This window comes from Argiope bruennichi, chromosome 1 (genome assembly GCF_947563725.1).
Source record: "Argiope bruennichi chromosome 1, qqArgBrue1.1, whole genome shotgun sequence".
In the NCBI taxonomy this organism is placed as follows: domain Eukaryota; kingdom Metazoa; phylum Arthropoda; class Arachnida; order Araneae; family Araneidae; genus Argiope; species Argiope bruennichi.
The window spans coordinates 90,316,044-90,340,581 of NC_079151.1; the positions used below are offsets into that span (position 1 = coordinate 90,316,044).

Genomic DNA, 24,538 nt, shown 5'->3' on the forward strand with positions numbered 1-24,538 from the left:
CAACAGCATCGCTGTTTTCTGTACATTATTCTTATGAAGGATAATACATCATCGCATCTTGCATAAATCATAGCATTCAACAGGTATTGTCTAACAGTCATCGACTCAGAGATAACAAACCGATTTTCAGCAAATATTTTGATTCTTCTCTCAACTGATCGCATAACGTGCAATTTTGCGAGATGACCTTGTTAACCCTTAACTGGGAAGGTGAAATTTTAGGACTTAACTGGAGAGGTACGGTCTAAGAGACCGCATTTCATTTACATTCAAATTAAATGTTCTAATGAATGTATTAGTATGAAAAACTGCCAATACATTTTGCAGATATTTTTCTTGATATATAGATATGTTTTAGAAATTTTTCAAAATATATTATCATTGAAAAAAAGTAAATGCGTTGGAACATGCATTTTCTTCTCAAATTACACTTTCTGCTTCATTTAAAAGTGTTTGGAGCACTGCTTCATAATAGTATCAGCAAATTGGATGATAATTCGGGGCCTAAGTTTTAGCGCCATCTTCTAAGCCTTGTTTATCACTGGGACACTAACAGGGAGGTGCGGTCCTAGAGATCGCGCTTAAAGAAATAACTGAATTATTTTTAAAAGAACCCTCTGAAATCGGTTGAAAAAGTGCATGTGTATTGAAGGTCACAAAACAGGAAGCTACAGGTTCAATCCATTCAATTGAGCTAAAAATAGAATAGGGGTGACCGAAAATCCCTCGGAAGCGGTCTTACAGACCGCACGTCACCAGTTACCGGTTAACCGAAAATAATTCACAAAACTTTCTCGTATATAAAGAGAAAATCCGGCATTCTAATAAAATTAATACTGACTTACTTCGACTGTAGAGTATTCTGTTTTTCATTTAGATTGGGTATTTAACTTTCGAGAAGCTTTCCAATTTTATTAATTAATCAAGCTACAATATCTTTTTGTATTAATTTTTCAAATATCTAAATATTTTAAATTTATTATCTGAAGTGTCTGTTATCAAAATTTAATATTTTAATGATATATGATAATGTTCTATACAACTCTTAGATGAAATGGAGCTTCGGTGGGCTAGTGGTGTAGACTTCAGGGCCTACTTTATTAAAGATCTATCTTGTATATGGGCTTGGGACACGTTTAAATCTGAAATCATCGACCAAATTTATCTCATTCATGTGGTGATGAAATTTGTAGTGGGGAGTGCCAGCTCAAGTGCCATCTTCTTCACCTGATCGAGGTTCAAATTATAAGGTCCTACCCGAAATAGGCCTAATGTTGTTTTCAAATGAGCTATTAATATAACTTAATTAAACTCTAATATGAAAAGTTTAATTTTTTACAGCAAACTATAATCCAATTTAAAGATCTAAACATATTTCATGTTAGTTTTGACTAAGTTCAAAGAAACACATCGAAGTTGGAGATATGTTCATCTCTAATATATATTATTTATATTAGAGATATGTTTATGTTCGAAATTAGAGATATGTACTTGTCATAATTGATAATGAAATATAAAGGACAATCTGCTTGAACTAAGAATATGAAAAGGAATTTATAATGAAAAAGACAAAAACTAATTCGGGAGTTATTGCATAAAGTAATGTATTCCTGAAATCACTTAATAAAGTATTAAAAATTGAAATTAGCTATTAATGAATATAATTTATCAATGGTTTATAATGGAAACTATACTTATAAATTATACTACAGTAAATGAGTTATACAGTTTTACTACTATTTATTCTTTTTAAACTTCTAATATTAACATATCGATGTGTTTTCTTTTTTCAAAACTTGTGCAGGTGCAACTGTAAAAGTATTACCAGAGTATAAAGAATACATCTTAAGTACCGATATCAATAAAAGTATTTTCACATGTGAAGTGTCTTTCACTAATCTCAATGTCAGCGGAAAAGGGAATCGCTTCTACTACAACTGGTTTAGAAATGGAGTGCCCATTAATGTGCATGATTATTCTTTGCATCTTGGCTCCTTTCTTGATCCCATTAACGCCAACCAGTCTTCGCCTGCCCTCCGCCAAGGTTCATACAGCTGTAAAGTTATGCTTGAAGGATACAAAATTACTTTTGAGTCACTGGAATTGGATTATTTTTTTTCAGGTATGAATACTTCATTTTTTTTACTTTTAAAACAAGATGTTTCGATTTTATTTCTTTTATCGCCTTCCATTGGCGACAAATTGGATCGCCTAGATTATTAATTGCCTCTAATTTTAATTAAATTTTTAATGCATTACTTGTTGTGCATGACTCACTAAAAAGAGTATTTATAAGAATCAAATTGTGACAGCCAACAGAACCGAGTTATTTTAATTGGTTTAATTAAAAATATTAAAATTTTTAAGTCATGTAAAAACCAGATTCATGCAATAACAATTTGGGGATTTATCGTGAGAAAGCATACAAATTTCACTTAATTTTTTATTAATTAAAAAATTAATTTGGGAATGCGCGTTCCGATTTTCCAAATTAAATCTGAGCCGATTTTAGTTGATTGGTTGATCTGTAGAACCTCAATACGCGCTCAAATATAGCTCTTCCCCCGGCACACACAGTTCTTTTTAGACTCAAGGAGGGACAAGGAGTTTTATTCAGACATGGAAATGGAATTAATTTTTGAAGATTACAATATATTCTCTTTGTAAATTTTGTTTATAGAAAAGAAAAAAAAAATGTTAACTAAGACTTTTTTGTGTGTGTGTTCTCTGTCGTAAGGTAGAACTCACAACATCAACGAAAATAATAACTATCATAATAAACGAAAATAAAAATTCTAAAGGCAACATTATGACCTTATCGAAGACTGTTGAATCAATAATACGAACAATAACACAACTATGATTATGTCTAAGACACACGCATAAACACTTTCTCACACGCGCGAATTTATACAGAAAAACATACATTCAAAATCTAATGACTCCAAGATCTTTTGCTATTGTTCCATTTTAAGTTAAGTTTTTAAGCTCAGATAACATTTATTTGAGGTCATATCAAGAATTAAATCCTGTTAACTCCAATTAATGGAATGGATATACTACGTTCTGATTCTCCTCTTTCTGATTATACCCTGAACAGTTACATATTATTTTGTACATATATATCAGATTCTTATATACTCTGTATGTTTTTGTTCTAATTAAATTTAATATTTTCTTCTTTCAACTAACAGATCTCTCAACGTATATAATAAATTTGTACTATATTTCACGAATAAGGCAGTATAGTGACTTTTCAAAAATTGATTTTTCGACCGACAGAAGTCAATGGAGTGAAGTTATGACTAATATAATGGAAGCTGTCCCATCAGCGATTGGCAAACCAGAAAGGGATGATCTATATGTTGTACAAAGGTCTGTAATGTGGATTCATTTTTTTCTTAATTTTATTTGGCGTAAGAAGAAATCAAATAACAGTCACAAGTAATAGTTAATTTACTTAGAATCATAAATCTGTGCAAGTGAGAAAATTTTCGCATGATTTCTTGAAAGACTGTGATGTTTTTACAAGTACTTTGGAGATGGTTCTTGTGTAAAGAAATATGACAATATTGTTTAAGAAATCTTACCCACAAAAGACTTTCGTGTGGAATGTTTGATATCAAAAAATGGTAAGATTATTGATAACTGAGTATTTTAAGTAGATTCCTATAGGAAGATTACCTATTGCAATGGTTCTCATGACAAGACTTCGGGAAAATTTCTTCAACGATCATGGCCCCTGGAACGTAAAACCATCTTTCATTCAAAAGTTTAAGGTTTAAAAATAACGCTTTGCTTGTGTTATTTTAAGAACATGATAACGAGAGTAATTTTATTTGGATTTTAACGGGATTGGAATATGTTGTTAGAAACGTGAAAATCTCGGACGAGATCGTAAATGGTCCATCTAGTTCAAAAGGGTGGAAATGGTGATGGAAGGGGGTCAAAATTTTCATTTCTATATAAATATCTTAATATTGAAGATAGAAAAATAAATACAATCAGCGAAATTATAACCTCATTAAGATGAACAGTTTTTGCATTTAACGTTTTTCGATAACTGCGATATCTTAGAAGTTAGGGGCTGAAATATGATTTTCAAGCCCTAATTTTTGACTGTTTCTAACATCAGCAATTTATGTTGCCAGATAGTAACTCAGATGTGCTTTCCAGCTTGTACGAGAGGATTTCTTTTTAATCAGTCTTGTTTGTCCCTAAATAAGCTTCCCTTTCTGGACTTTTCAAGAGCTATATCTTAAATGATATTGCGCATTAGTTTGTTCCTTAAAATGGATAAAGGAGTTACCTTCTACTTAACAATATTGAATTAACTTTTATTTCTTTCTCCCTCTATTTTTTTCATTTTATGCATAAATCCGAAAATGAAAGAAAAATTTCTTGTTAATTTGTAAAACTTATAACAGGATTTACACTTTTTTGTAGGGTGTGTATGATTTTTATATAAATTGTTTCTTGTATAAATTGAAAAAAAAAATTAAAAAATTTTTAGGAGACAGAATGGCAGCACTGAACTTCTCCAGTTCCTTTTTTATATTAAGAGGAATGGAAGCGTTCGAACTATGTTTCGGAGTGAAAAGGGCTTTTACCAGAAACTGCAGCAGAATATACAGGATAGACAAACAAGAATTAGAGAATGGTCCACTGCCTCTGTGGAGTTACTGAGTGCTGGCAAGTATTTTGAATGACATTTCTGTTGGCTAAATTTTTATTTTCAGAATTTAACGCCCATAGGATTACCAAAAACAGTTGTTAGTAGAACTAGTATATCTGAGTGATGCTATATGTCTTGCTGACAGCAATGCAAGCTCGTAATTAATCAGAAAGCTTAAAATAGTTTAGGTGGATTGAAAAAACCTTTACCTAAGTAGCTCTCAGCTATCTTAATAAAAGTCTTAAAAAACGTAATAAATTTAGCAATAACTTAATTTAGGAAATAAAGAAAAATGAAACAACTTAAACATTCAGGCTGATTTTGATTGTAAGTTTACAATAATTATTGGCTTTTGCTGATAGTAGGGCCATGGCTGCATGATGGTAATGTCTTGAGGTCTAATCAGAGGATTTCAAGTAAAAATCAAAATGCCAGCAAATGTGCAATGTATGCGATCCTGGCCTTACATCAGAAATCGATAGTCAAACATTTCCCTTCAGGTATATGAGTGTGTGTGGAAGGAGTGAGCTGTTTTAGAAATTTGACCATGGATCAAAATTACTCTTATAGGGCAGTTTGTGAAAAGAAATTTAATTCACAAAATTAAATTAAATTTAAATATTTTTAGAGATACATTTTGTTTACAAAAGCATTTGGCGAATCAATTTAGCTGTACGGAGTGCATGACGATCTCATATTCTGTAAATACTATGACTATTAAGCATTCATACATGCTTCAATTAATACATTGATTGCCGCGTTGGATTTCTAACATTGTAATTGATTTGGGCCCGCCGGTCACCAGTAACCCGGTCCTCTCATGACAGTCAAGGTGTTAATGAAATGATTTTTAACTTGGAGGACATGCTTTCTAAAGGATGAAGTAACATAAGAAAATTAGCTAGGCATGGGGGAAGAAGAATTCTCTTATAACTTAAAAATAGGAGAAAAAATATTTTTTTTTTAATAAAGCATAAAATATTACTCTTAGAAATGATTAAATGAATTAAGGAGGGTAGAATCTTATTTTGATATGGATTATTTATAATTCTAAAGTTCGTTAGAAGTTAAGATCAATAAAAGCATATAGATTCCAAATACTAAAAAAGTCGGATACTGCATCAAATATAGAATCTCCGAATTTCTAAAATGAAAAAGTTACAAATGTAAAGTAACAAAATAAATCTTTTGTTATGCATTCTTTTTTTAGTTAAAAAATAAAAATAATTTATTTAAGATGCATGTTTATTTTATTCCATATGAAGTACTTTTTCCATTGCCATTTTATGGCAATATCAAGTAATCAATTAAATCTAGACTATAATTCCGATTCCCTTCATATTCATAGTTTTATTTTTTAGATGTTTGCTTCGAAACGACTGTTTCTTCATCAGAAACCTCATACAAGGATACTTTAGTCTGGTTAGAAACGAATCATACAAAGTTTGCGATGTCTGAACCCATGTGCCTCAATGGTAAAATTTAATTCTTTTTATAACACACTTTTATTTAATCTATATTATATCGTATTCATAGGAATGGAATTTTATAATAAGATTTTCCCCCAGTTTTTATTGCAATAGAATTGAAATTTTGAGAAACTATAAATTTCTGATATATTAATCAATATATTTGAACAAGAGATATTTAACTGCAGAGCTACTGTTTATTTTTTAAATTGAACTTGTTCTGCATGATTATATTATATATTACCATTAGTTGCATTTATTAACCATTTAAAATTGAAATAGATATTTACATAGTTTTATTTGAAACTGTATATGAGAGCTTGAGCAAATGCCACGGCTTATTTCTTTCATAAGTAAGAGACAAGTTTAAATTTCAATATTATTTTTAATTTGTATCAACTTTGTTTTCGAACCTTTAATCAATGAGCATTTTTTTAAATAAAAATAATAACTTTTTCTTAAAAAAAGTTTTTCCTGTTAATTTCTTCTGCTAAAAACGATTATTTTATTCCAGATTGGAGACTGATTACCAGAGAATGCAAGCCTAGTGCTATCAATGGAGCTCAATGGCATCCTTTCGATTATTCAAAATGCACAAAATACCAGCCGGCTGTTAAAGGTCAGTTCTCTTTTATATGAACTGCAATTTCAATGCCCTTAAATATATGACAAATATTTTCTAAAGATTAATTTTCTATTTATTTTATTGACCTATTATGGTTTAAAACTATAAAATTATTCTTCCTGTCAACATCATAATCGAAATTTTCTAGTTTCAAAGTCGTCTTTTCTTTTCTTTTTTCCCCTTGAATACTGAGTTTTCTTTAATGTTATATGTTTGAGAAATATCGATTTTGTAAAGATTAATCAAACCAAACCATAGCGAAAAAAAGACACTGACATTACGAAGATCGTACGGTAAGTGTATAGTGAAAATCAAGGCGGGATAATCGAAAGCGTTGCTTTATTCTGCCCAAAGCATTGGTAGGAAAACCCCTAACGAAATACTTTTGAAAAAAGAAATACTTTTGCAGGCTCACTTTTGAACATTGAAATGCTAAGTTATTAAATTCAATGTTTATTATAAGTTGAAAGCTGAATGAAACAGAAGATTCATATTGTTCGAGTTTTCGGTATTGCTTCCGAGCTCAGTAAGTCTTCTGGTCAGAAGGCCGTTTTGCAGACAGCTCTGATGAATACTGAAAGGATGGCGAATCAGTGACCCATGACCTTGGAGACTATTTGATGACGAGCTTGACGAATTGTTGACAAAATAGAATCTACAGGAATCTTGACGATAATTCCACCAGAACGTCAGCTATGCAGATCTTTCTAGAACCTTTTTCGCCCTGTCACGAAAACTATAAAAAAGCTGAGACAGAGCTGTAATCAGTTGGTATTGAATCAAATTGTGTTCTGAATCAGTGCTAAGTGTCGAGTCGAGGATAGCGTTAGTAGTGAATCGGAATTGGATAGGTAGAGGATAATAAACGTTCAAAAGGCATGAATAGTTTTACAAAGTCTCTCTTCTGCAGAGTTCTGTTTGAGAGCTCTGTAATAATTTGTTAATATTGTTTACAACTGATTTGTTGCTTTTAAGTTGCTTTTTATTGCAAGCACTGCACCTGAGTATGCTTCGACTGTAATTTGTTGCCTATGTGTTTATATTTTCGTGCAGAATAAAACATTGCGAATGAAGATCAACATGAATAAAATAGATAAATTTTGAATATTTTTGAATATGATCATAATGACCTAGAGAAATATTTTATTCACTAGGATTATTTCGATCGAGCTTAAAAAAACTACATGTTTTTGTAAAGAAACAGCTTTAAAAATTAAGATTTATCTAAAATAACATAATGTATACAATCAAATATTAATAAGTTGATATTTCAAGAAAATCTTTGTATATAAATTATGCATTATCATTTTCTTTTCACAGAAATGGAAACTACATGTCCTAATGGTTTCAAAATTTTGGATCAAAACCTTTGCTATGTTATTTACAAAGACAGAAAAACTTTTGATGAAGCAGAGGAAATATGCCATAACAAATCCAGTTTTTTAATGGATTTGGAATCATTACGAAAAACAAAACTACTTTCTGAATTAGGTATTTATCAAATTATTTTGATAAAAATTTTACAGAGAATTATTTTATTGAATTATTTTGTAAATTAAAATAATATTTAACTAACCGTCTTATTTGCCCTAATTATTTCTTGAATTTATTTTCATGCTCAAAATTTGTTAAGTCTATATTAGAAATATTATTAGAATACAAAACTTTTTAGTTTGACATTATAATTAATCTAGTAGTCATGATTCTTTTATTTATAGAAATATTAAAATTATTTTTTAACCTTTATTATATTCTAAAGTTGGTATATATTGTGGTTAAATTTAGCATCGTGTGTATTTCATGCATGAATTTAATTCTAAATATAATTTTATATGCTGCCATTTACTTTATTTAGCAAACAACCGAAAACATGCATGATGCAGTATTTTAAAAATATTCAGTAACACATTATGCACCATAATTAAGTAAAATTGTCACACACATTGAAAAAAGATATAATTAAAAGTTTCATGTGGTATTAAAATCCATTAGTTAGTATTTCTTTAATTCGCCTACGGATTCCAACTCTCCAGTGTTATCTTGATTTCTATGCTTGGCGACTTATTATCCATTGGGTTTGAGAGGTTTCGATCATTGAATTTTAACATAATTGTTTTTTATATACACTCTTTGTCACTGTGAGCTCTGATATTGAATGCAATCACTACAAAATTCTGAAATACCTGAAATATTTAATCTAAACATTGGTTTTTGGAGTTCTTTTTTTGTAATTACTTTTATCAACACAGTTCATTTTTTTTTATTTCACATTTTCTGTGTATTTAAATTTTAAACTAATAATTCGATTTGTTAATGTAATTTGTAATTTACACTCATGGAGTGTTAAATTCCAATATTATAAAAGAATGCTAGAAGGCATATTGGAATCATAATAGATATTCGAATGTAGAAGCGAGAGACGTCTACAACAAATCAACAAATTGAAAAAAAAAACTTACAAACAACCGATATATATAGATTATAAACTGTACAAAATTTGTGCTGTTGAAATTCTACAATTTATAGTGTGTGTTTTAAATCAAGATGTTAGTGAAAAGAATGGGACTATTATAAAAATACTTATAAATGAAAAAAAATGAATAAAAAGTAATTAATAAGACATGAGCCAAATACAAATTTCTTTATATTCATTAAAGGTCTATTTCCATTTGTATTTAGTAAATTTACGAATTTAAATTCACAATCTTTATAAATCTCCAATTTTTTTCCAATAATGCAAAATTGTGCAGAAACCACAAAGGTTGGCATTTGTTTTACTTCTTATAGATGTTAAATTGAGTACAGAAGATAGTGAAAAATTTTGAAAATTAATTCAATCTTATTCTACAAATTAATAGTCAGATTAAGGAGTTTTAACTACCAAAATACTAATAATGATTCCTTTATTGTTAAGATATTCATTTTTATACTAATGGTTTAACTTATCATTATTAAAATAATCATTATTAACGTTTTTAAGGCAAATTTTAATAGTAATTTCAAGGGATTTAAAAAAGTCTGGCATAGGTTTTATTGAATTAAAATAAAATCCTTACCAATCATATTTTTTATGTTCTCTATTCTTATTATTTCTTGTATCGCTTCATGAATAATTATTTTAATAACAGTAAAAACCTCTTTTTTTTAAAAGGTATTTTTAAAAATTATTTTTACCTTTTCCAAATTTATAATATATAATTATGAATATGACGGAATCAAGAAATGAGTTTTTCTCAAACTCATTACTAAGCGGAGCCTGGTATTCGCTATCAGTTTTTCTCAGGCATTATCAGGTGATTTAATATGCAGTCAAAATTGAACTGATAGTTTAATTGATATTTTAATTCAAAAAATATTAGAATTTGTCTGATAACATTAAAATAATAGTAAATCTGGATACACATAAATAAAAATATCAAAGCTCTAAGATTAAATAAAACATTAATTAAAATTAAAATATCAGGGAATAAGTGAAAAATCGATTTCAGAATCCTATCTTTACAAATCTGAAACAAGTTAGATTGAATAAAAATATGTAAAGAAATTAATAAAATTCTATTATTCATTTTTTATTTTAAATTCTTAATCATTTAATTAAAACAAAAATACCTCTGATGTATATAGTTTATTCTGATGAATATAGGAATAGAAGTATTCTCATATTGATTTTAATTTTAAATAATTTCATGCCTTTTATTTTAATCCATTTTTTTTTCAAACAATTTTAAACAATATTCGGAATCTCCTCGCTTTTATATCATTCTTTTTCTATATTATTTTTCTTATATTGGTTTCGTTTAACAAATAATATTGTATTTTGCACATTACTTTTCAGATAATATATTCAATTTCACGGAACTTCCACTTAGGTATTGGATCTCTGAAAGGACAAGTATACCGAGGTAAGCAACAGATTTGCATGTAAATCACGTGCATAGGGAATTAGAAACATCTAATTTATATTTTTTTATATTTAAATTTATATTTTTTTCGGCAATATACCACAGTAATTACTGAAACACAATAATGGAATCAATAAAACCCAGATGGAACATCCTATCATTGATTTTCTCATAGACATATTCAGAATTTTCAGACAGTAAGCTCTATTGATCTATTATAAAAACTTAAAAAGCAAAGAATCAAAACATTTTGCTGTTCTCCGAACTATATGCCTTAGATTAAATATAAAGGTAAGTGATATCCCAGTTGAAACAATTGTCATCAGAAAGATCATGTTTTGTATCTCCTTACAGAAGAACGATGACGTCAGTGATGACAATTACTGTAGTTAGTGCTTATTTCGTAACATTATCTGCATATAGCCAGAAAATAAGCCATAACATTTTAAACTTAGATGCAAATTGTAAGAAACGAAGTTTTGGACTGTGAAGGGTAAATGAAGAAATGCTTTCCAGCCAAAATCTGTAAAAAATCATTGCATTACAGTCGGAAAGGTGGTAACCATAATGAAGATGTGCCAGCTTAATGAGTTTCTTTAAAATTATCGTAACTATGGAACATGAGGTTTGGTGTCTATACAAAAATTGATGTCTTTGTCTTGCAGAATGATGAGATAATCAATGCGTTATTATGATTGCAGTGTAATTTTGGGTTAACTTATTAACGAATCTGATTTTTTTGTATACTTGTAACAAAGTACAAATCATGTAACAAGGCATGTTTTGTGCTTCGTTTCATCATGCAACGAAGATAAATGAATATACATTTTAGATATTCCAACTTTACTTTGTGGATTCATAATTTGATTAATATTTATAATATTTTTTAAAGATCATGTGCTGAATTTTATATTCATCCAACTTGTTACAATGTTGAGTTGGTATTATTCCCATATTAGTGAAAGATTTTATTAACTCTTGATGAGCGGAAAAGAAAGAGAGATTAGATTAAATTAAGCTAAAATGTTCTACCGATCTAAATTTTGCCAATAAAATCATAGGATTTCTGACATTTAAATAACATTTTTCTGTTCAGATTTAGTACGAAATTTGATATAGACCTGCAATCTGGTTATCAAAACCATGTACTGATTGTTTCATTGTTCATTTATCTTGTAACATAAACATATATAATTTCAAAAAGTTTTTGCGCTTTTTGAAATGTAATAGAATACATCAAAATTTATGTTTTGATTAAACAACAAACTTAATGCTGCTCTTACACTATTGTAGCTTTTTGAATATTCCTTATACTATAAAATAAAAATTTTACCTCTAATTCCTTACCTTTTGACTGCTTAATAGAGTTGTATTTAATGAATATTAAAATCTGGAATCACAATATTATCTATTAAAATAATTAAAAAAATAAAAATATTTTATTTAATTTTTTTTTAATTTTGTGACTATATAAATAATTTAAGAATAACGTGCTGATATAATATATTTGTTGTAGTTGCTTTGTTATATTTGTTATACAGATCACCGATTATGAACTACAGTGGCTTGCATAAAAACAATTCAAATTTCCATTGCATTGCTGTTAATCGAATGAATAAAATTCTTCAGTATAATATTGTGGACTGTGAACCTACAAGAAGACTTGCATTCTCTTGTATTCATCAGCCATTCACACTGCTTACTTGTAAGTAAATTATACTTATTTTTAATCGTTACAGTAATAATAATCCTCTTTTGTCTCCTTAAACAATAAAACTTTTATGATAAACATTCATTGTTTTTTAGCGAAAAGTTGTAAAACAATGTTGCAGTGGACATATTAATTTGATAGATGCTACACAGAGGGCTGTCGGATTAACGAAAGTATTGAATAAGAGAATTCATTAAAGAAACTTATTTTGAAAGCAAAACCTATATTTATACAAAATATTGTAAAATGTGCGCAAGTTTGAGGTTCGAACTCGCAACGTTAGGGTTCATAGCCGAGTAACAAAGCCACTAGATAGAAGTGTACACTCCTTTCCGGAGGTTGTTATCTGGCTTATGAAGTTACAAATTATATAGAAAATTATATTTTAAATAATAAATATTACTAAATATATTTCAAGATTCTATTGTTTTTAATGTGTCAAGATCACTGAAGTCTGTAGCAGTGACTTTTAAGAAGGGTCAGTTTGTAAAAAAAGTTTGAATTGTCGAGTTTATGAGATATAAATACAAAAATAGTAAGTTGTGAAATCCCTCTTAATTGTTTTTATGTTTCGAAAAGAGAGCAAAAAGAATTAAAATAACTAAATGCAAACCTTAGCCTGTCATGCATTGAGATCAATGAAAATATTAAAAAATTTAATGTTTTCTTAATTGTTTTGTAACAAAAATCTAATTTTTATGTAAATTTTAAAAAGGAACAAATACATTCATTAAGAAGATTAATGTTCACAAAGTTACCTATAACATTTTAAAGTAAATGTTAAAAAAATAAGTTAACATTTTTATTAGAATTCTAAAAGTAATCTTTAATCAACTTCATATTATTTGAAAGATGAGGATAGTCAATCCAGCCATCAAAATTTATATTTCAGCTCTACATTATACATAGTAAGAACAATCGAGGTGTTTAGCAATTAGATTTTCAAAAAGTCATGAAATATTTATGAAAACACTGTTTCCCTTAATTTTGAGGCTTTTGAATTGTATCAAAGAATTTTATGTTATTCCTCAACTGAAAAATATATTTATATTTTTATTTTATATTTAAACATTTAAATATATAAAAAAAATAAGAACAGTTTGGTTATAAATGAAATGAATGTTTTTGTAATGGTATTTATGAGTTGTAATTAGCACGAAAAAAAGTAACAAAATAGGCGAATTATGCTTTTTCTAGGGTTTTTTATGTGTAGAATGATGTACAAAATACAAAGTATGTTTCTATAACATACTTTGTATTTTGTACATCATATTTAAACACTTAAATATATAAAAAAAATAAGAACAGTTTGGTTATAAATGAAATGAATGTTTTTGTAATGGTATTTATGAGTTGTAATTAGCACGAAAAAAAGTAACAAAATAGGCGAATTATGCTTTTTCTAGGGTTTTTTATGTGTAGAATGATGTACAAAATACAAAGTATGTTTCTATAACATACTTTGTATTTTGTACATCATATTTAAACACTTTAAATATATAAAAAAATAAGAACAGTTTGGTTATAAATGAAATGAATGTTTTTGTAATGGTATTTATGAGTTGTAATTAGCACGAAAAAAAGTAACAAAATAGGCGAATTATGCTTTTTCTAGGGTTTTTTATGTGTAGAATGATGTACAAAATACAAAGTATGTTTCTATAACATACTTTGTATTTTGTACATCATATTTAAACACTTAAATATATAAAAAAAATAAGAACAGTTTGGTTATAAATGAAATGAATGTTTTTGTAATGGTATTTATGAGTTGTAATTAGCACGAAAAAAAGTAACAAAATAGGCGAATTATGCTTTTTCTAGGGTTTTTTATGTGTAGAATGATGTACAAAATACAAAGTATGTTTCTATAACATACTTTGTATTTTGTACATCATATTTAAACACTTAAATATATAAAAAAATAAGAACAGTTTGGTTATAAATGAAATGAATGTTTTTGTAATGGTATTTATGAGTTGTAATTAGCACGAAAAAAAGTAACAAAATAGGCGAATTATGCTTTTTCTAGGGTTTTTTATTTGTAGAATGATGTACAAAATACAAAGTATGTTTGTATAACAGATTCTATATTGAAGTCATCGTTGCAAAGCAAAAAGTAATAGGCTTTAATTTCTGTTATAGCAATTACATGAGAATTTTTATATGGCAGTTATCCACGTAATACTGTAAATTTTCTTGTTCAGAAAAAATTTGACGCAATACGATAATATAAAATTTCTTTTCTTGTTTTTTTAATTGTATGTAATGACGTTTTTAAAACTGTATCCTAATTATAGAAAGCATAAAGATTACAATATTCATAATGTCCAAGATGCCTATTGCAATGTTCTCTAATAATACAAATTACAAATTACAGCATTCATGTTTTCAAAATCTTGGCACAAATTTACAAAGAAACATACTTGTTATTATGTTGATCACAAGAAGAAAACATGGGAGGAGGCAAAAGAATCTTGCCAAGCGTTTCCAACCAAATCGACGCTTCTCCAAAGCATTCGGAATTTGAACGATTACTCTTTGTTCAAAACTTTTCTGCGGACGCTGAGACCAGTTTTAAAAGGTAATTTGTTTTGTTAAGTTTGGAATCTAATAATTTTATAATAATTATAGTGGGTAAACAAAAAATCATTACCCTCTTTTTATACACTGGTATTCAAAACTCGTTAATGAATAAAGATTTCGTTTCTTGACGTAATCCGTTGCCAGTGTGATGGATTTAGTTCAACGGTTTAAAAGTTCCCTTGAAGGAGAATGTTGTCAATTGATGGTCCACATACTGCAGACATTTGATAGTCTACATACTGCATATTGTTTCTGACAATTAATTTCGATTCCTGCAACACCTTTTAATGTGAGGAAATGGATGGTGCTCGCTATTCCTTCTTAGTGCATATTATTAGTGATGCGATTTTGCCTATTTCTCAAAGAAATGAAAAAAAATATTGCTATAACGATTAAACTTAGCTTATTTGATGACAATATTATAGGTTTTAAGCATTCTTATGTAATCAAAGTATTTATTAAATTTTTTTGTTTGGCTAAAGGCTAAATTTGACCTATTCAACTGCCAAAAGATCCTCATCTATACCAACAACTTTAGTCATCAACAATCATCTATGCTTTATTTAACTAACTTATTTATATCAGCGATAAGAAAACGAATTTAGGTAAAATATTGGTCATGAGGAAATAAATGAAATAAGTATAGATTTGCAGTATCTAAATAATAATTATAATTAAAAAAACTTGTGCGAAAAAATAAAAGAAAAACGAAAAAAATAAAATGATGTCCACAAATAATGTTGGGAAACCATCTCCCAAATTCTTTAATTAAGACTTTTAACAACAGTCAGGAAGGACTGCAGTGGCTTGGTGGTAAGTTCTTGATTTCGGAATCGGAAGGTTTCAGATTCGACACCCGATTCAACCAAAGAACCGTCGTGTAACCAAAGAACCGTCGTCTGGTACACGTTAAATCCGTCGGGGCCAAACGCTCTCCCGCTGGTGTGATGTGGAAGTTTGGAGAGGGGGTGCCAGCTCAGGTGTTGTCCTCGCCATCTAACAGAGGTACAAAATTGCGAGTACCGTCCCAAAATGGCCCTAGTGTTGCTTTAAAACGGCACTTTAATATAACTAAACTAAAACAACAATCAGGATGGCAGATATCTTAAATAGAATTTCAGTGTAGTTTTCAATGCTACTTCCATCCAGTTGGCAGCTGTTTACATTAATTATTCAAAAGCTCATACTCTTTGATATTGTTCGAATCTTAACCACTGGAGCACTTATCTTTGCTAAAAATGTCTGATTTAATGAACATTTAAAAACTTGAGAGAATGGAAATAAAAAAAAAATATTAAATCTCTTATGTTGATCTTTCCAAATAGTTCATCTATTTGCATTTTATAGATTCTTGCCATACATTTTGAAACAAAATCCTTATTTTTATTTCGCCTCTAGTTTTAACTTGATTGCACAATTCATTTAGTTTAATACCAATTATAACCTGATTAGTAGGGCGTTGGATTCACATCCTTTGGGTTGTGAGTTCAAACACCGCTGGCCGAAGACTCTCCGTGTGTATGGTGATTGGCGCACATATAAATATATTGCAGTCACAAAGTCCTCCATGTCGAGAGCAATACCACCGGGAGTACTGGTTCAGAGGTGGTCGTTCTCTGATTCAGGTCTGAATTACTATATATGGATGAGTGAATGAATTGCCTGAATGAAATCCGTCCCATAAAAAGAGTTGGGACGCGTGAGTAGCTAAGACGTACTCTTGGCCCTATATGGCGATACTGAAAAACAAGAGACGCTCCCTCGGCTTAAAATCGCTGACTTTTTTTTCTGTAGTATTTAAAGTGATTTCAAATTCATTTAGCTGTAGCTACATAAAACTATTACTTATAAAAGGATAAAACACAAAAAGATACAATAAATAATGCGATGAATGAAATATTATTAATTATGTTTCTTCCTTTAAAGGAACCTCTTGGTGGATGAACCTATTTCAAGAAGAGGACATTATAAAATGGTCAAGCACTCTAGATGAATCAGTGACTTTCGTGGACTGGGAAAGGCATACCAATTTCAGCATGAATAGCTCTGGAGGCGTTCTTACTTTGGAATCTGAAACTCACAGCAACATTGCCTGGTCTCTGAAAGAGCCATTATCAAATGAGCGTTCTATATGTGAAATGCAGACCTGTGCAGATACTCGAAAGTTTAAGCAATGAGTGCTTTTCTTTTATTTCGAAAAGAATAAATCTTTTGTTAATTAAGTTTTTTTAATTTTTTAAAATTAAAAATACTTTTTTGAATTTATTCTATATAACATGTAGAATTTCAGAATTCATGGGGAAAATTTCAAGAGATGGTAGTGTTCATTAAAAAAAATCCATTTCATTTCGTGTGGCAAAGTATGTTTGCAAATGACAATAGAGGGAGGTGAAGCATAAACATATGGAGCAGATATGAGAAGAAACATGAATTGCTGACTTACAACATCGTTGAAAAATGATTTTACAGCATTTTTATCTTCTTGCATAAAAACTATACAAGGCGAAAGTGTATTGTAATTGCCATAAAAAAGACCCAAATCGAGATTTTGGCGAATTTCCTAGTTTGAGACATCTCTAAAATCAAAGTTTTGAAATTATATCACTTGTTTTGTTTGCTGTCTATCTTGGCTGCTTTGATGGGGTGAATTTAAATTATAAAGATATGAAGTGTCCTTTCGAAATTACTGTCATAATAACAACATATCCATAGCATATTGATGGAGTAATTGCCTTACAACTTTAAATGTATGAAGAGCTTCTTACAAGCGTATAGCTGCAATTGATATTCATTGGCTAAATTTTTAAGCGGTGTACATTGTACAATTATACACCAATCCTTCCTTCAGTATTCATACATACATTACTGCTATTGGTAAATCCTCTATTTCCACCCAGTTTCATTACTGTTAAAATTGCAGAGGAAAAGAATTTTTCAATGATGTTGTAGGTAAACAATTTAAGTTTTCTTTATTATCTATTTCTTTTGTTTGTGATTTAATGCTTAAAGTAGTAACATAATCCCCTTTCAGTTCTATTAAAATTGTTTATTCTAAAAGCCATTAATTCTATGCTACGAATTTTGAAAAATCCAGTACAAAATCTTTTGTGGACAAAATAATTCGTAAAAATGTTTAACATCATCATATAGTTCGTTTTATTTGAATGTCATCTCATGCTCTGATGTACGTTGAGTATTTAAAAATAAATTTTATAATATTTTATTGATTTACAGTCGGCAGAATTAATACATGGTGCAACTACATACTAAATTTAATCACTTAAATTAGCAAGATCCGGTACTATTGTTTGCTTTAAAAAATAGTTGCAGGTTATTATTAATGATTTACGAATTCCTTAATAGTAAATTTTTAAAAAATTATAATTAATTCTCTCATGCTAATGAATTCATTACAATAAATTAAAAAATTTTTATGAAGGTTAATTTTTTTTAAGGTTAACGTCAAATATATACGACTTCGAAGGATTTCCTTCATGCTTGAAAGATAACGCTGTAACCATATTTAATAGCCTAAATATTTGGAGTATTTTCTCTTGCTTGATGCAGAATTTGAATAAATTAAAAAAAAATACATGTTCTGTCTTCATAATGAAACATTTTATAAGGTTATTTATATTGTTTGAGATATGAATGCATCAACATCTCTATATACCATTAGGCGTTACATGTTTGTAACAAGAATTCACTTAAACTTGGGGTCGTCATTTGCTTGAGGTTTGGAACTATTTTACACAAATTAGCCTACGTTTTACGAATATTTCTTTACATTTGAAGCATTATTCGTATAAATTGAAAAAATATATATACATAAAATTGCTTTTATTTTATCAAATATGGAAGCATGGTTAGACAGTACTGAAGCATAACCAGATGGTCCTTTAGAAGAAAGATTTTCACTGAAGCAATTTCTACTGTTTACGATTTCAAGAAAGTGCAATTCTCTTAAACATTTCATATTAGGGCGCATATTGTCAATACTTTAGTTCTTTTAGAATTTATGTATCTTAATACATTGAATAAATATAATAATATATTTAATAATACATAACAATGAATATATGAATCACTTACGATTCAGAATGGATGGAAAAATAGTATGATTGATGGATAAATGATATTCCGAAATTGCTACATTGCTTCCTTTCCAAGTGATTCTTCCTTACTTTATTTGAGTAATAATATCCAGGACAAATACATTATGTAGTTCTTTCAGTATTCATTTATTGAGTTTTCACCTTTGAAAATATCTTTTAAAATTGTTTCTGTGAATGAAGCTATACAGCGATCATAAGTTGTTTGTTCTGTTTTTAATTGGGGTGAGATGGTACTGCTGTAATGACAATGCATGAATCTTCATTTTTTAAAAAATATCTTTTGAAAGGTTATAGTTCAGATGTGGAAGATAAGTGAGATACCATTTCTGACTAATAAATTATAGGATTTGGTGTGGGATTTTAATACTTCATTTATTGGCAGATTTCATCTTTGAAAATAAGTCATTAAAAGGTTTTAACAGAAATATAAAAACAGAGAGCACCTTTTTTTTTTTTACTGAGATTAATTGACACTGCGGTGAGAATTTTTTTTTTCACTTTTTAAATATCGTTTTTAAAGTTCCTGTACAGATGTGGAAGATGCGTGTGATACCATATATAAATAATAAATTGTTCGCTCCTATTTATTTAACGCTGTAATATAAATGATCGTAACTAGCTCAGTGAGCAGCATGCTTTTTCAAATATTGCAAATGAAAGCTAGTTCATAGCTATGATTACACTTTGAAAAGCGTTAGATAGAGAAACTAGGATCTTTCTCCGACTATCAACTTTTGTTTATTGACAGTTTTGATCATTAAAAATAACTCTTTAAAAGAACAAATATGTGATGACCATACGTTATTTATGGTTAGTTGTTACTGCCTCGATCAAAATAGAAGAGTCCTCACTTTCTAAATATAATTTAAATGTTGTGATAAAAATGTGAAAGATACTTGCGAAATTATCTCTGATTAATATATTACTTATTCCTGTTTATTTAATCTTACTAGTGTAAGCGAACTTTGCAAATAATTCCCACAACAAATTTATTTTCTTAAGTAATATAAAATAGAGCCAGTGTAAAATTATGATTACACCCACAAAGACATTAAACAAAAAGTCTCTCTTAGTACAATGGAATTGGTATTTATTAAGTCTTTAATTAGTTTTGTGAAAATATTTTAGTTCTGAATTCTTTTACAGGTCCACCTTTTGTATATATTGAAAATAAGACAAAACATAAAAGGAGGCATGTTTCCGGCGATATTCCTTATGTGAATTTGAAATGTATTCCCTCTGGTTGGTTCGTATCAGACAGTGTGGCCTGGTTTAAAGACGGCGCTGTCTTGTTCTCGGGAAGTTTCGAGAATCACTTATCTATGTCTTTGAAAGCACCAATTGAACCAGAAGCCATAGTGCAGTTCCAAGGATATTATTGGTGCTCTGTTGACTTAACAATCCCCTATAAGCAAATTTACTCTCCTAAAATATTGGTTAGAAATCCAGGTATTTTATGCAATTTGTCTGTTGATTATTACTAATAGCAAAATTTTCAAATGAAACTTTTAATATTTTTTAAACATTTTACGATGGAAAATTGTGATTGCTTTGATTAATGTTAATATTTAATATTGTAGAACATATGGATTTCCTAGTATTGGAGATGAAATTTAAAACACAGATTTTCCAAACTGTCTCCTTTCCAATATCTTTTTGTTTTGTTAATTGTTATATCCTTGGATTTTGAGTGAATTTTCTGATCTGTAAAAGATAATTTATTTAATTACATTAAGAAAATTCATGCGAAATTATGTAAATGATCCATGATTGTAACAATGACCCATTCTACTTTAAAGTAGATTATTGTAATGAACTGCAAAGGAAACCTTTTAGAATAAAATTGCAAAATTTCTGCATTTTAACCGTTGTCTACATCTTTAAACTAACAAAAATTCAACAAAATATTTTAATTAAGTTAATATATTTCTTTATGTACTCCATGCAACCCACCGAGGGACACCTGAGAAATGAGGATAAGAATATTCCAGCATGGTTGTTAGTTTTCGCCGTCTTGCGGGTACAGAAATGGTGGGGGTTGGCTACCTCCTATCGATGACAGGACGTGATTTTCACGGGAAGGGTGTACCGTGGCCGGTGATAACCCTTAGGATTTAACCATTGTTCCAACCAGTATTGCTCTCACGACGATTCGGTCATTCAGATTTTCCGGTATGCCATCCAGCGTGTCGGAGTATCCGATTATGGTTACGGTTTATGTATCCCATGCGTAATACTTTTGTATTCTTTTGGAATTATTTGACAAGTGATGGCATGTAAGAACCAAGAAGAAATGATAAAATAATGTCTTGTTCTCTTCAAATTTATCTATGCACATATTTTGTATACTAGTCGCTGTCATAGACTAACTGGTTTGCCAGAAATATTGGTTATATTTAGCTTCAGTTAAACCGCTTAAAAGTTAACTTCACACTCACGGTTACATTAAATTGTTAGGCATTAAAACTACGTTGTTCTAATAGTCTTACAGATTTTCTGCCCTTTGTGTACTATTTCTAAAAGAGATCAGTAGTGAGACATCATAGCGCTATTAAAAATGCAATTATGCGATTAATCTCTCTAATTTCTACAGTACAGCAAATTCACTTTTTATTCTTTTGTAAACTACAGAAATATTAAACAGAATTGTTCTTTCTTAACTTTCAGTGATTGAAGAAGACCCTGAGATTAAATATTTTATAAAACAATGAAAACGATTCGAGTTTCAGTTCAGCAATGTAATTTATTGTTGCAAATTAGATAAAAAATGTTTTTAAAAATGCTAATACATCAGGAAAAATGTGCAGTGTTTTTTAAATTATATCATTAGATAAATGGTTTTTTTGAATTTTAGAAAGATGTAAAAACTATTTTTGTATAAAACTGTTTTCGAAAGTTATCGCGAAAAACATGACAATTTAGCATAATTTTTAATTAATTAAAATTCTAATTAAAAAATCCATGAAATCTCCCCCATGTACACATTTTCACATGCCCTAGTATATGTGTTCCAAGTTTGGTAAATCTAGGTCAAGTAGTCTGGTGTGTTGAACATCAATATTTTCTAATTATTTTAATTAATAGAGATGGCTAATTCTTGAATTTGAAGAAAACGGCATGATTGTGCAGATAAAGACAAACGTATAAAAATAACATTGTCTATCAAGTATCTCAAGTACTATTCGGCATTCTATGAAACATGCTGTAAGAGAATGACGTTAAGTCCGTACTCTGGAATTTCAGTAGAAAATAGAAGCAAAAATTTTTTTTTAATTTATGAACTCATTCAAAAGAAAAATAAAAAAAATTGCTCTAACTGTCGCCTTATACCTAATGTGATAATAGTCTCGTTTGTGCCATCTAAAGTAAAGTTTTCTTAAGTTTCTGGGTTTTTTTTTTTTTTTTTTCATTTTTTCGTGAAAAGACCAATGATGTTCAAAATTCCTACTTTAGAAATGCAAATTGGGCATCAAAGGAACTGTTAACTGAGTTCTTTCCTATTAGAAATAAATATGAATGTGTGTGTGGAATCAGACCTTTTGACCTGCAACTACCAAATTTGGTACATTTATATCTTTAAGACTAAGAATGTATACCTTTTAAAATTTTAATTAATTAAAAATTAAACTGAATTTTAACGTTTTTCAGCGATAACTTCCGAAAATATTATTGCATCAAAAGGAAATTTGCACCAGTTCCAAATTTTTTTTAAAAATCTGTTTTTTATGATACCAATTTAATATTGGTGGGAATTTTTCCTCAATTTATTTTTAAATGTTATTTTTTTTCCTTATTTTTGACAATATATTTCATTACGGTACAGAAATTCAAACCGTCTATATTGTTTTATTAAATATTTAACTGAATTCTATTGTTTAAATCTGATGAAAAGGGAATCTCTTTAATACCCATGTAGTTTACAAAAAAGAAAATAAAGTTACATTATTGCAAAATTTAGAAGATTGATGAACAGCAAGGACATTTATATTTTTAATAGCGCTATGATTTCATGAAACTGATCTTCATATACGTAATGAACTGAATGTGAGACAATTTAAATAACATGGTTTTAATGTCAGAAATTTTGACGGAAGCATGAAGTTATATCTAAACTATTTAACTCAAATTAAATATAACCAATATCCAACTAGCTGATCGTCAAAAGTAGCTTGTATTAAAATTAACAACGTGTTCGTTTGCATAAAGAAAACTAAAACACATATTGGAAAACATTTTTAACAAAAATACTAAAGATAATCTAAAAATATTCTGTTTCACTAAACAAAATAAAAAATCATTACTTGGATATCGACAACTTGTTTCTTAGAATGAATGAGATGTGATTTTTTTTATAAAAAGAAATTATTTTTCTTTGACTTTTGAGAATCCTTTGTAATAAACACGTCACCACATTGCTGAACAAATAACAAAAACAACTACAAACGCTTAAATTACTAGTGTGATTGGGTGCTTATTGTTGACCGTATCCATTTAAAAATATAAGCGTTGGTATTTTCTTTCTCAATCAATGTTAAGACTGACTGCACTTAAACTGTTAATTTTTTTTTCTGTTGAAGAACATTTCTCAAAGTCGATACAATTAAATGGATACTTGAAATAGTAATTCATTTTTTATTAGCTGATTTTCAGAATTTTTTAGAATTAAATACTTTAGTAAAAAAAAAACTGTTGAATCTATAATAAAAGAGGATATTTGGATTAATTTCGATTTTTTTTAATACCTTGTAGGGCTGCACACGTTTGTTCTATATATGACATCAGAAATAGAAAATTTCAGCAACTGTTCGCATTTACTATCATTGAAGCTTTCTTATATTGACGAACTAAATGAATGTTTGAAAGAATTTTTCCCGAAAGAATCATGGTTTGCTCTGAAAGATGTCACTTGCACTACGTAAGTATTTTGCTATTTCAAAGAATTATGGTAATCGATATCTTCATCGTCGTCGCCTTCTACCAATGTGCCTTGCACATGCCCACGAAGTCATGTGCTTATTATAAAAGAAAGTTATGGACTGTGTTTGCTATTTTTTTTCTACGCCTTTTTTAGAATTGTTGTTACGTTCTTTACTTTTGAGTTTTCGTTTTAATTTTAATTGTTGTTGAATAAATTCTGTTAATTGACTTTCAATTTTTATTGAATTCGTCGGTATGAATAAAATTATAAATAATGAAGCCATTACAATGATGATTCTGGATGTGATAGATTTTTTTTGTATGTTTCGCCAGTGTTTCATGAATTCAACTAAATATTAACAATAAAATGAGACCCCTGGATGTGATAGTTTTTTCGTATATTTCACCAGTGCTGCATGAATTCAAGTAACTATGAACATTACAATGGTGCTCCTGGATTTGATAGTTTTTTCGTATATTTCACCAGTGCCGCATGAATTCAACTAACTATGAACATTACAATAATGCCCCTGAATGT

The 24,538-nt window shown here is 29.0% G+C and overlaps 2 protein-coding genes across 2 annotated transcripts in view; both read left to right on the forward strand.

The window, feature by feature from the left end:
* LOC129976230 (uncharacterized) overlaps positions 1-20,316 on the forward strand; it is a 50,073-nt gene extending 29,757 nt beyond the window's left edge. Inside the window, exons 9-19 of the mRNA XM_056089702.1 lie at positions 1,805-2,122; positions 3,195-3,375; positions 4,514-4,692; positions 6,037-6,150; positions 6,659-6,763; positions 8,090-8,260; positions 10,605-10,671; positions 12,213-12,376; positions 14,763-14,966; positions 16,895-17,145; positions 20,230-20,316. Of these exons, the coding sequence (XP_055945677.1) occupies positions 1,805-2,122; positions 3,195-3,375; positions 4,514-4,692; positions 6,037-6,150; positions 6,659-6,763; positions 8,090-8,260; positions 10,605-10,671; positions 12,213-12,376; positions 14,763-14,966; positions 16,895-17,145 (1,754 nt within the window). The 3' untranslated portion in view covers positions 20,230-20,316. The remainder of the gene's footprint in view (positions 1-1,804; positions 2,123-3,194; positions 3,376-4,513; positions 4,693-6,036; positions 6,151-6,658; positions 6,764-8,089; positions 8,261-10,604; positions 10,672-12,212; positions 12,377-14,762; positions 14,967-16,894; positions 17,146-20,229) is intronic.
* Positions 20,174-24,538, forward strand: part of LOC129976235 (adhesion G-protein coupled receptor G6-like) — a 41,847-nt gene continuing 37,482 nt past the window's right edge. The window contains exons 1-2 of the mRNA XM_056089715.1: positions 20,174-20,532; positions 23,833-23,998. Of these exons, the coding sequence (XP_055945690.1) occupies positions 20,406-20,532; positions 23,833-23,998 (293 nt within the window). The 5' untranslated portion in view covers positions 20,174-20,405. The remainder of the gene's footprint in view (positions 20,533-23,832; positions 23,999-24,538) is intronic.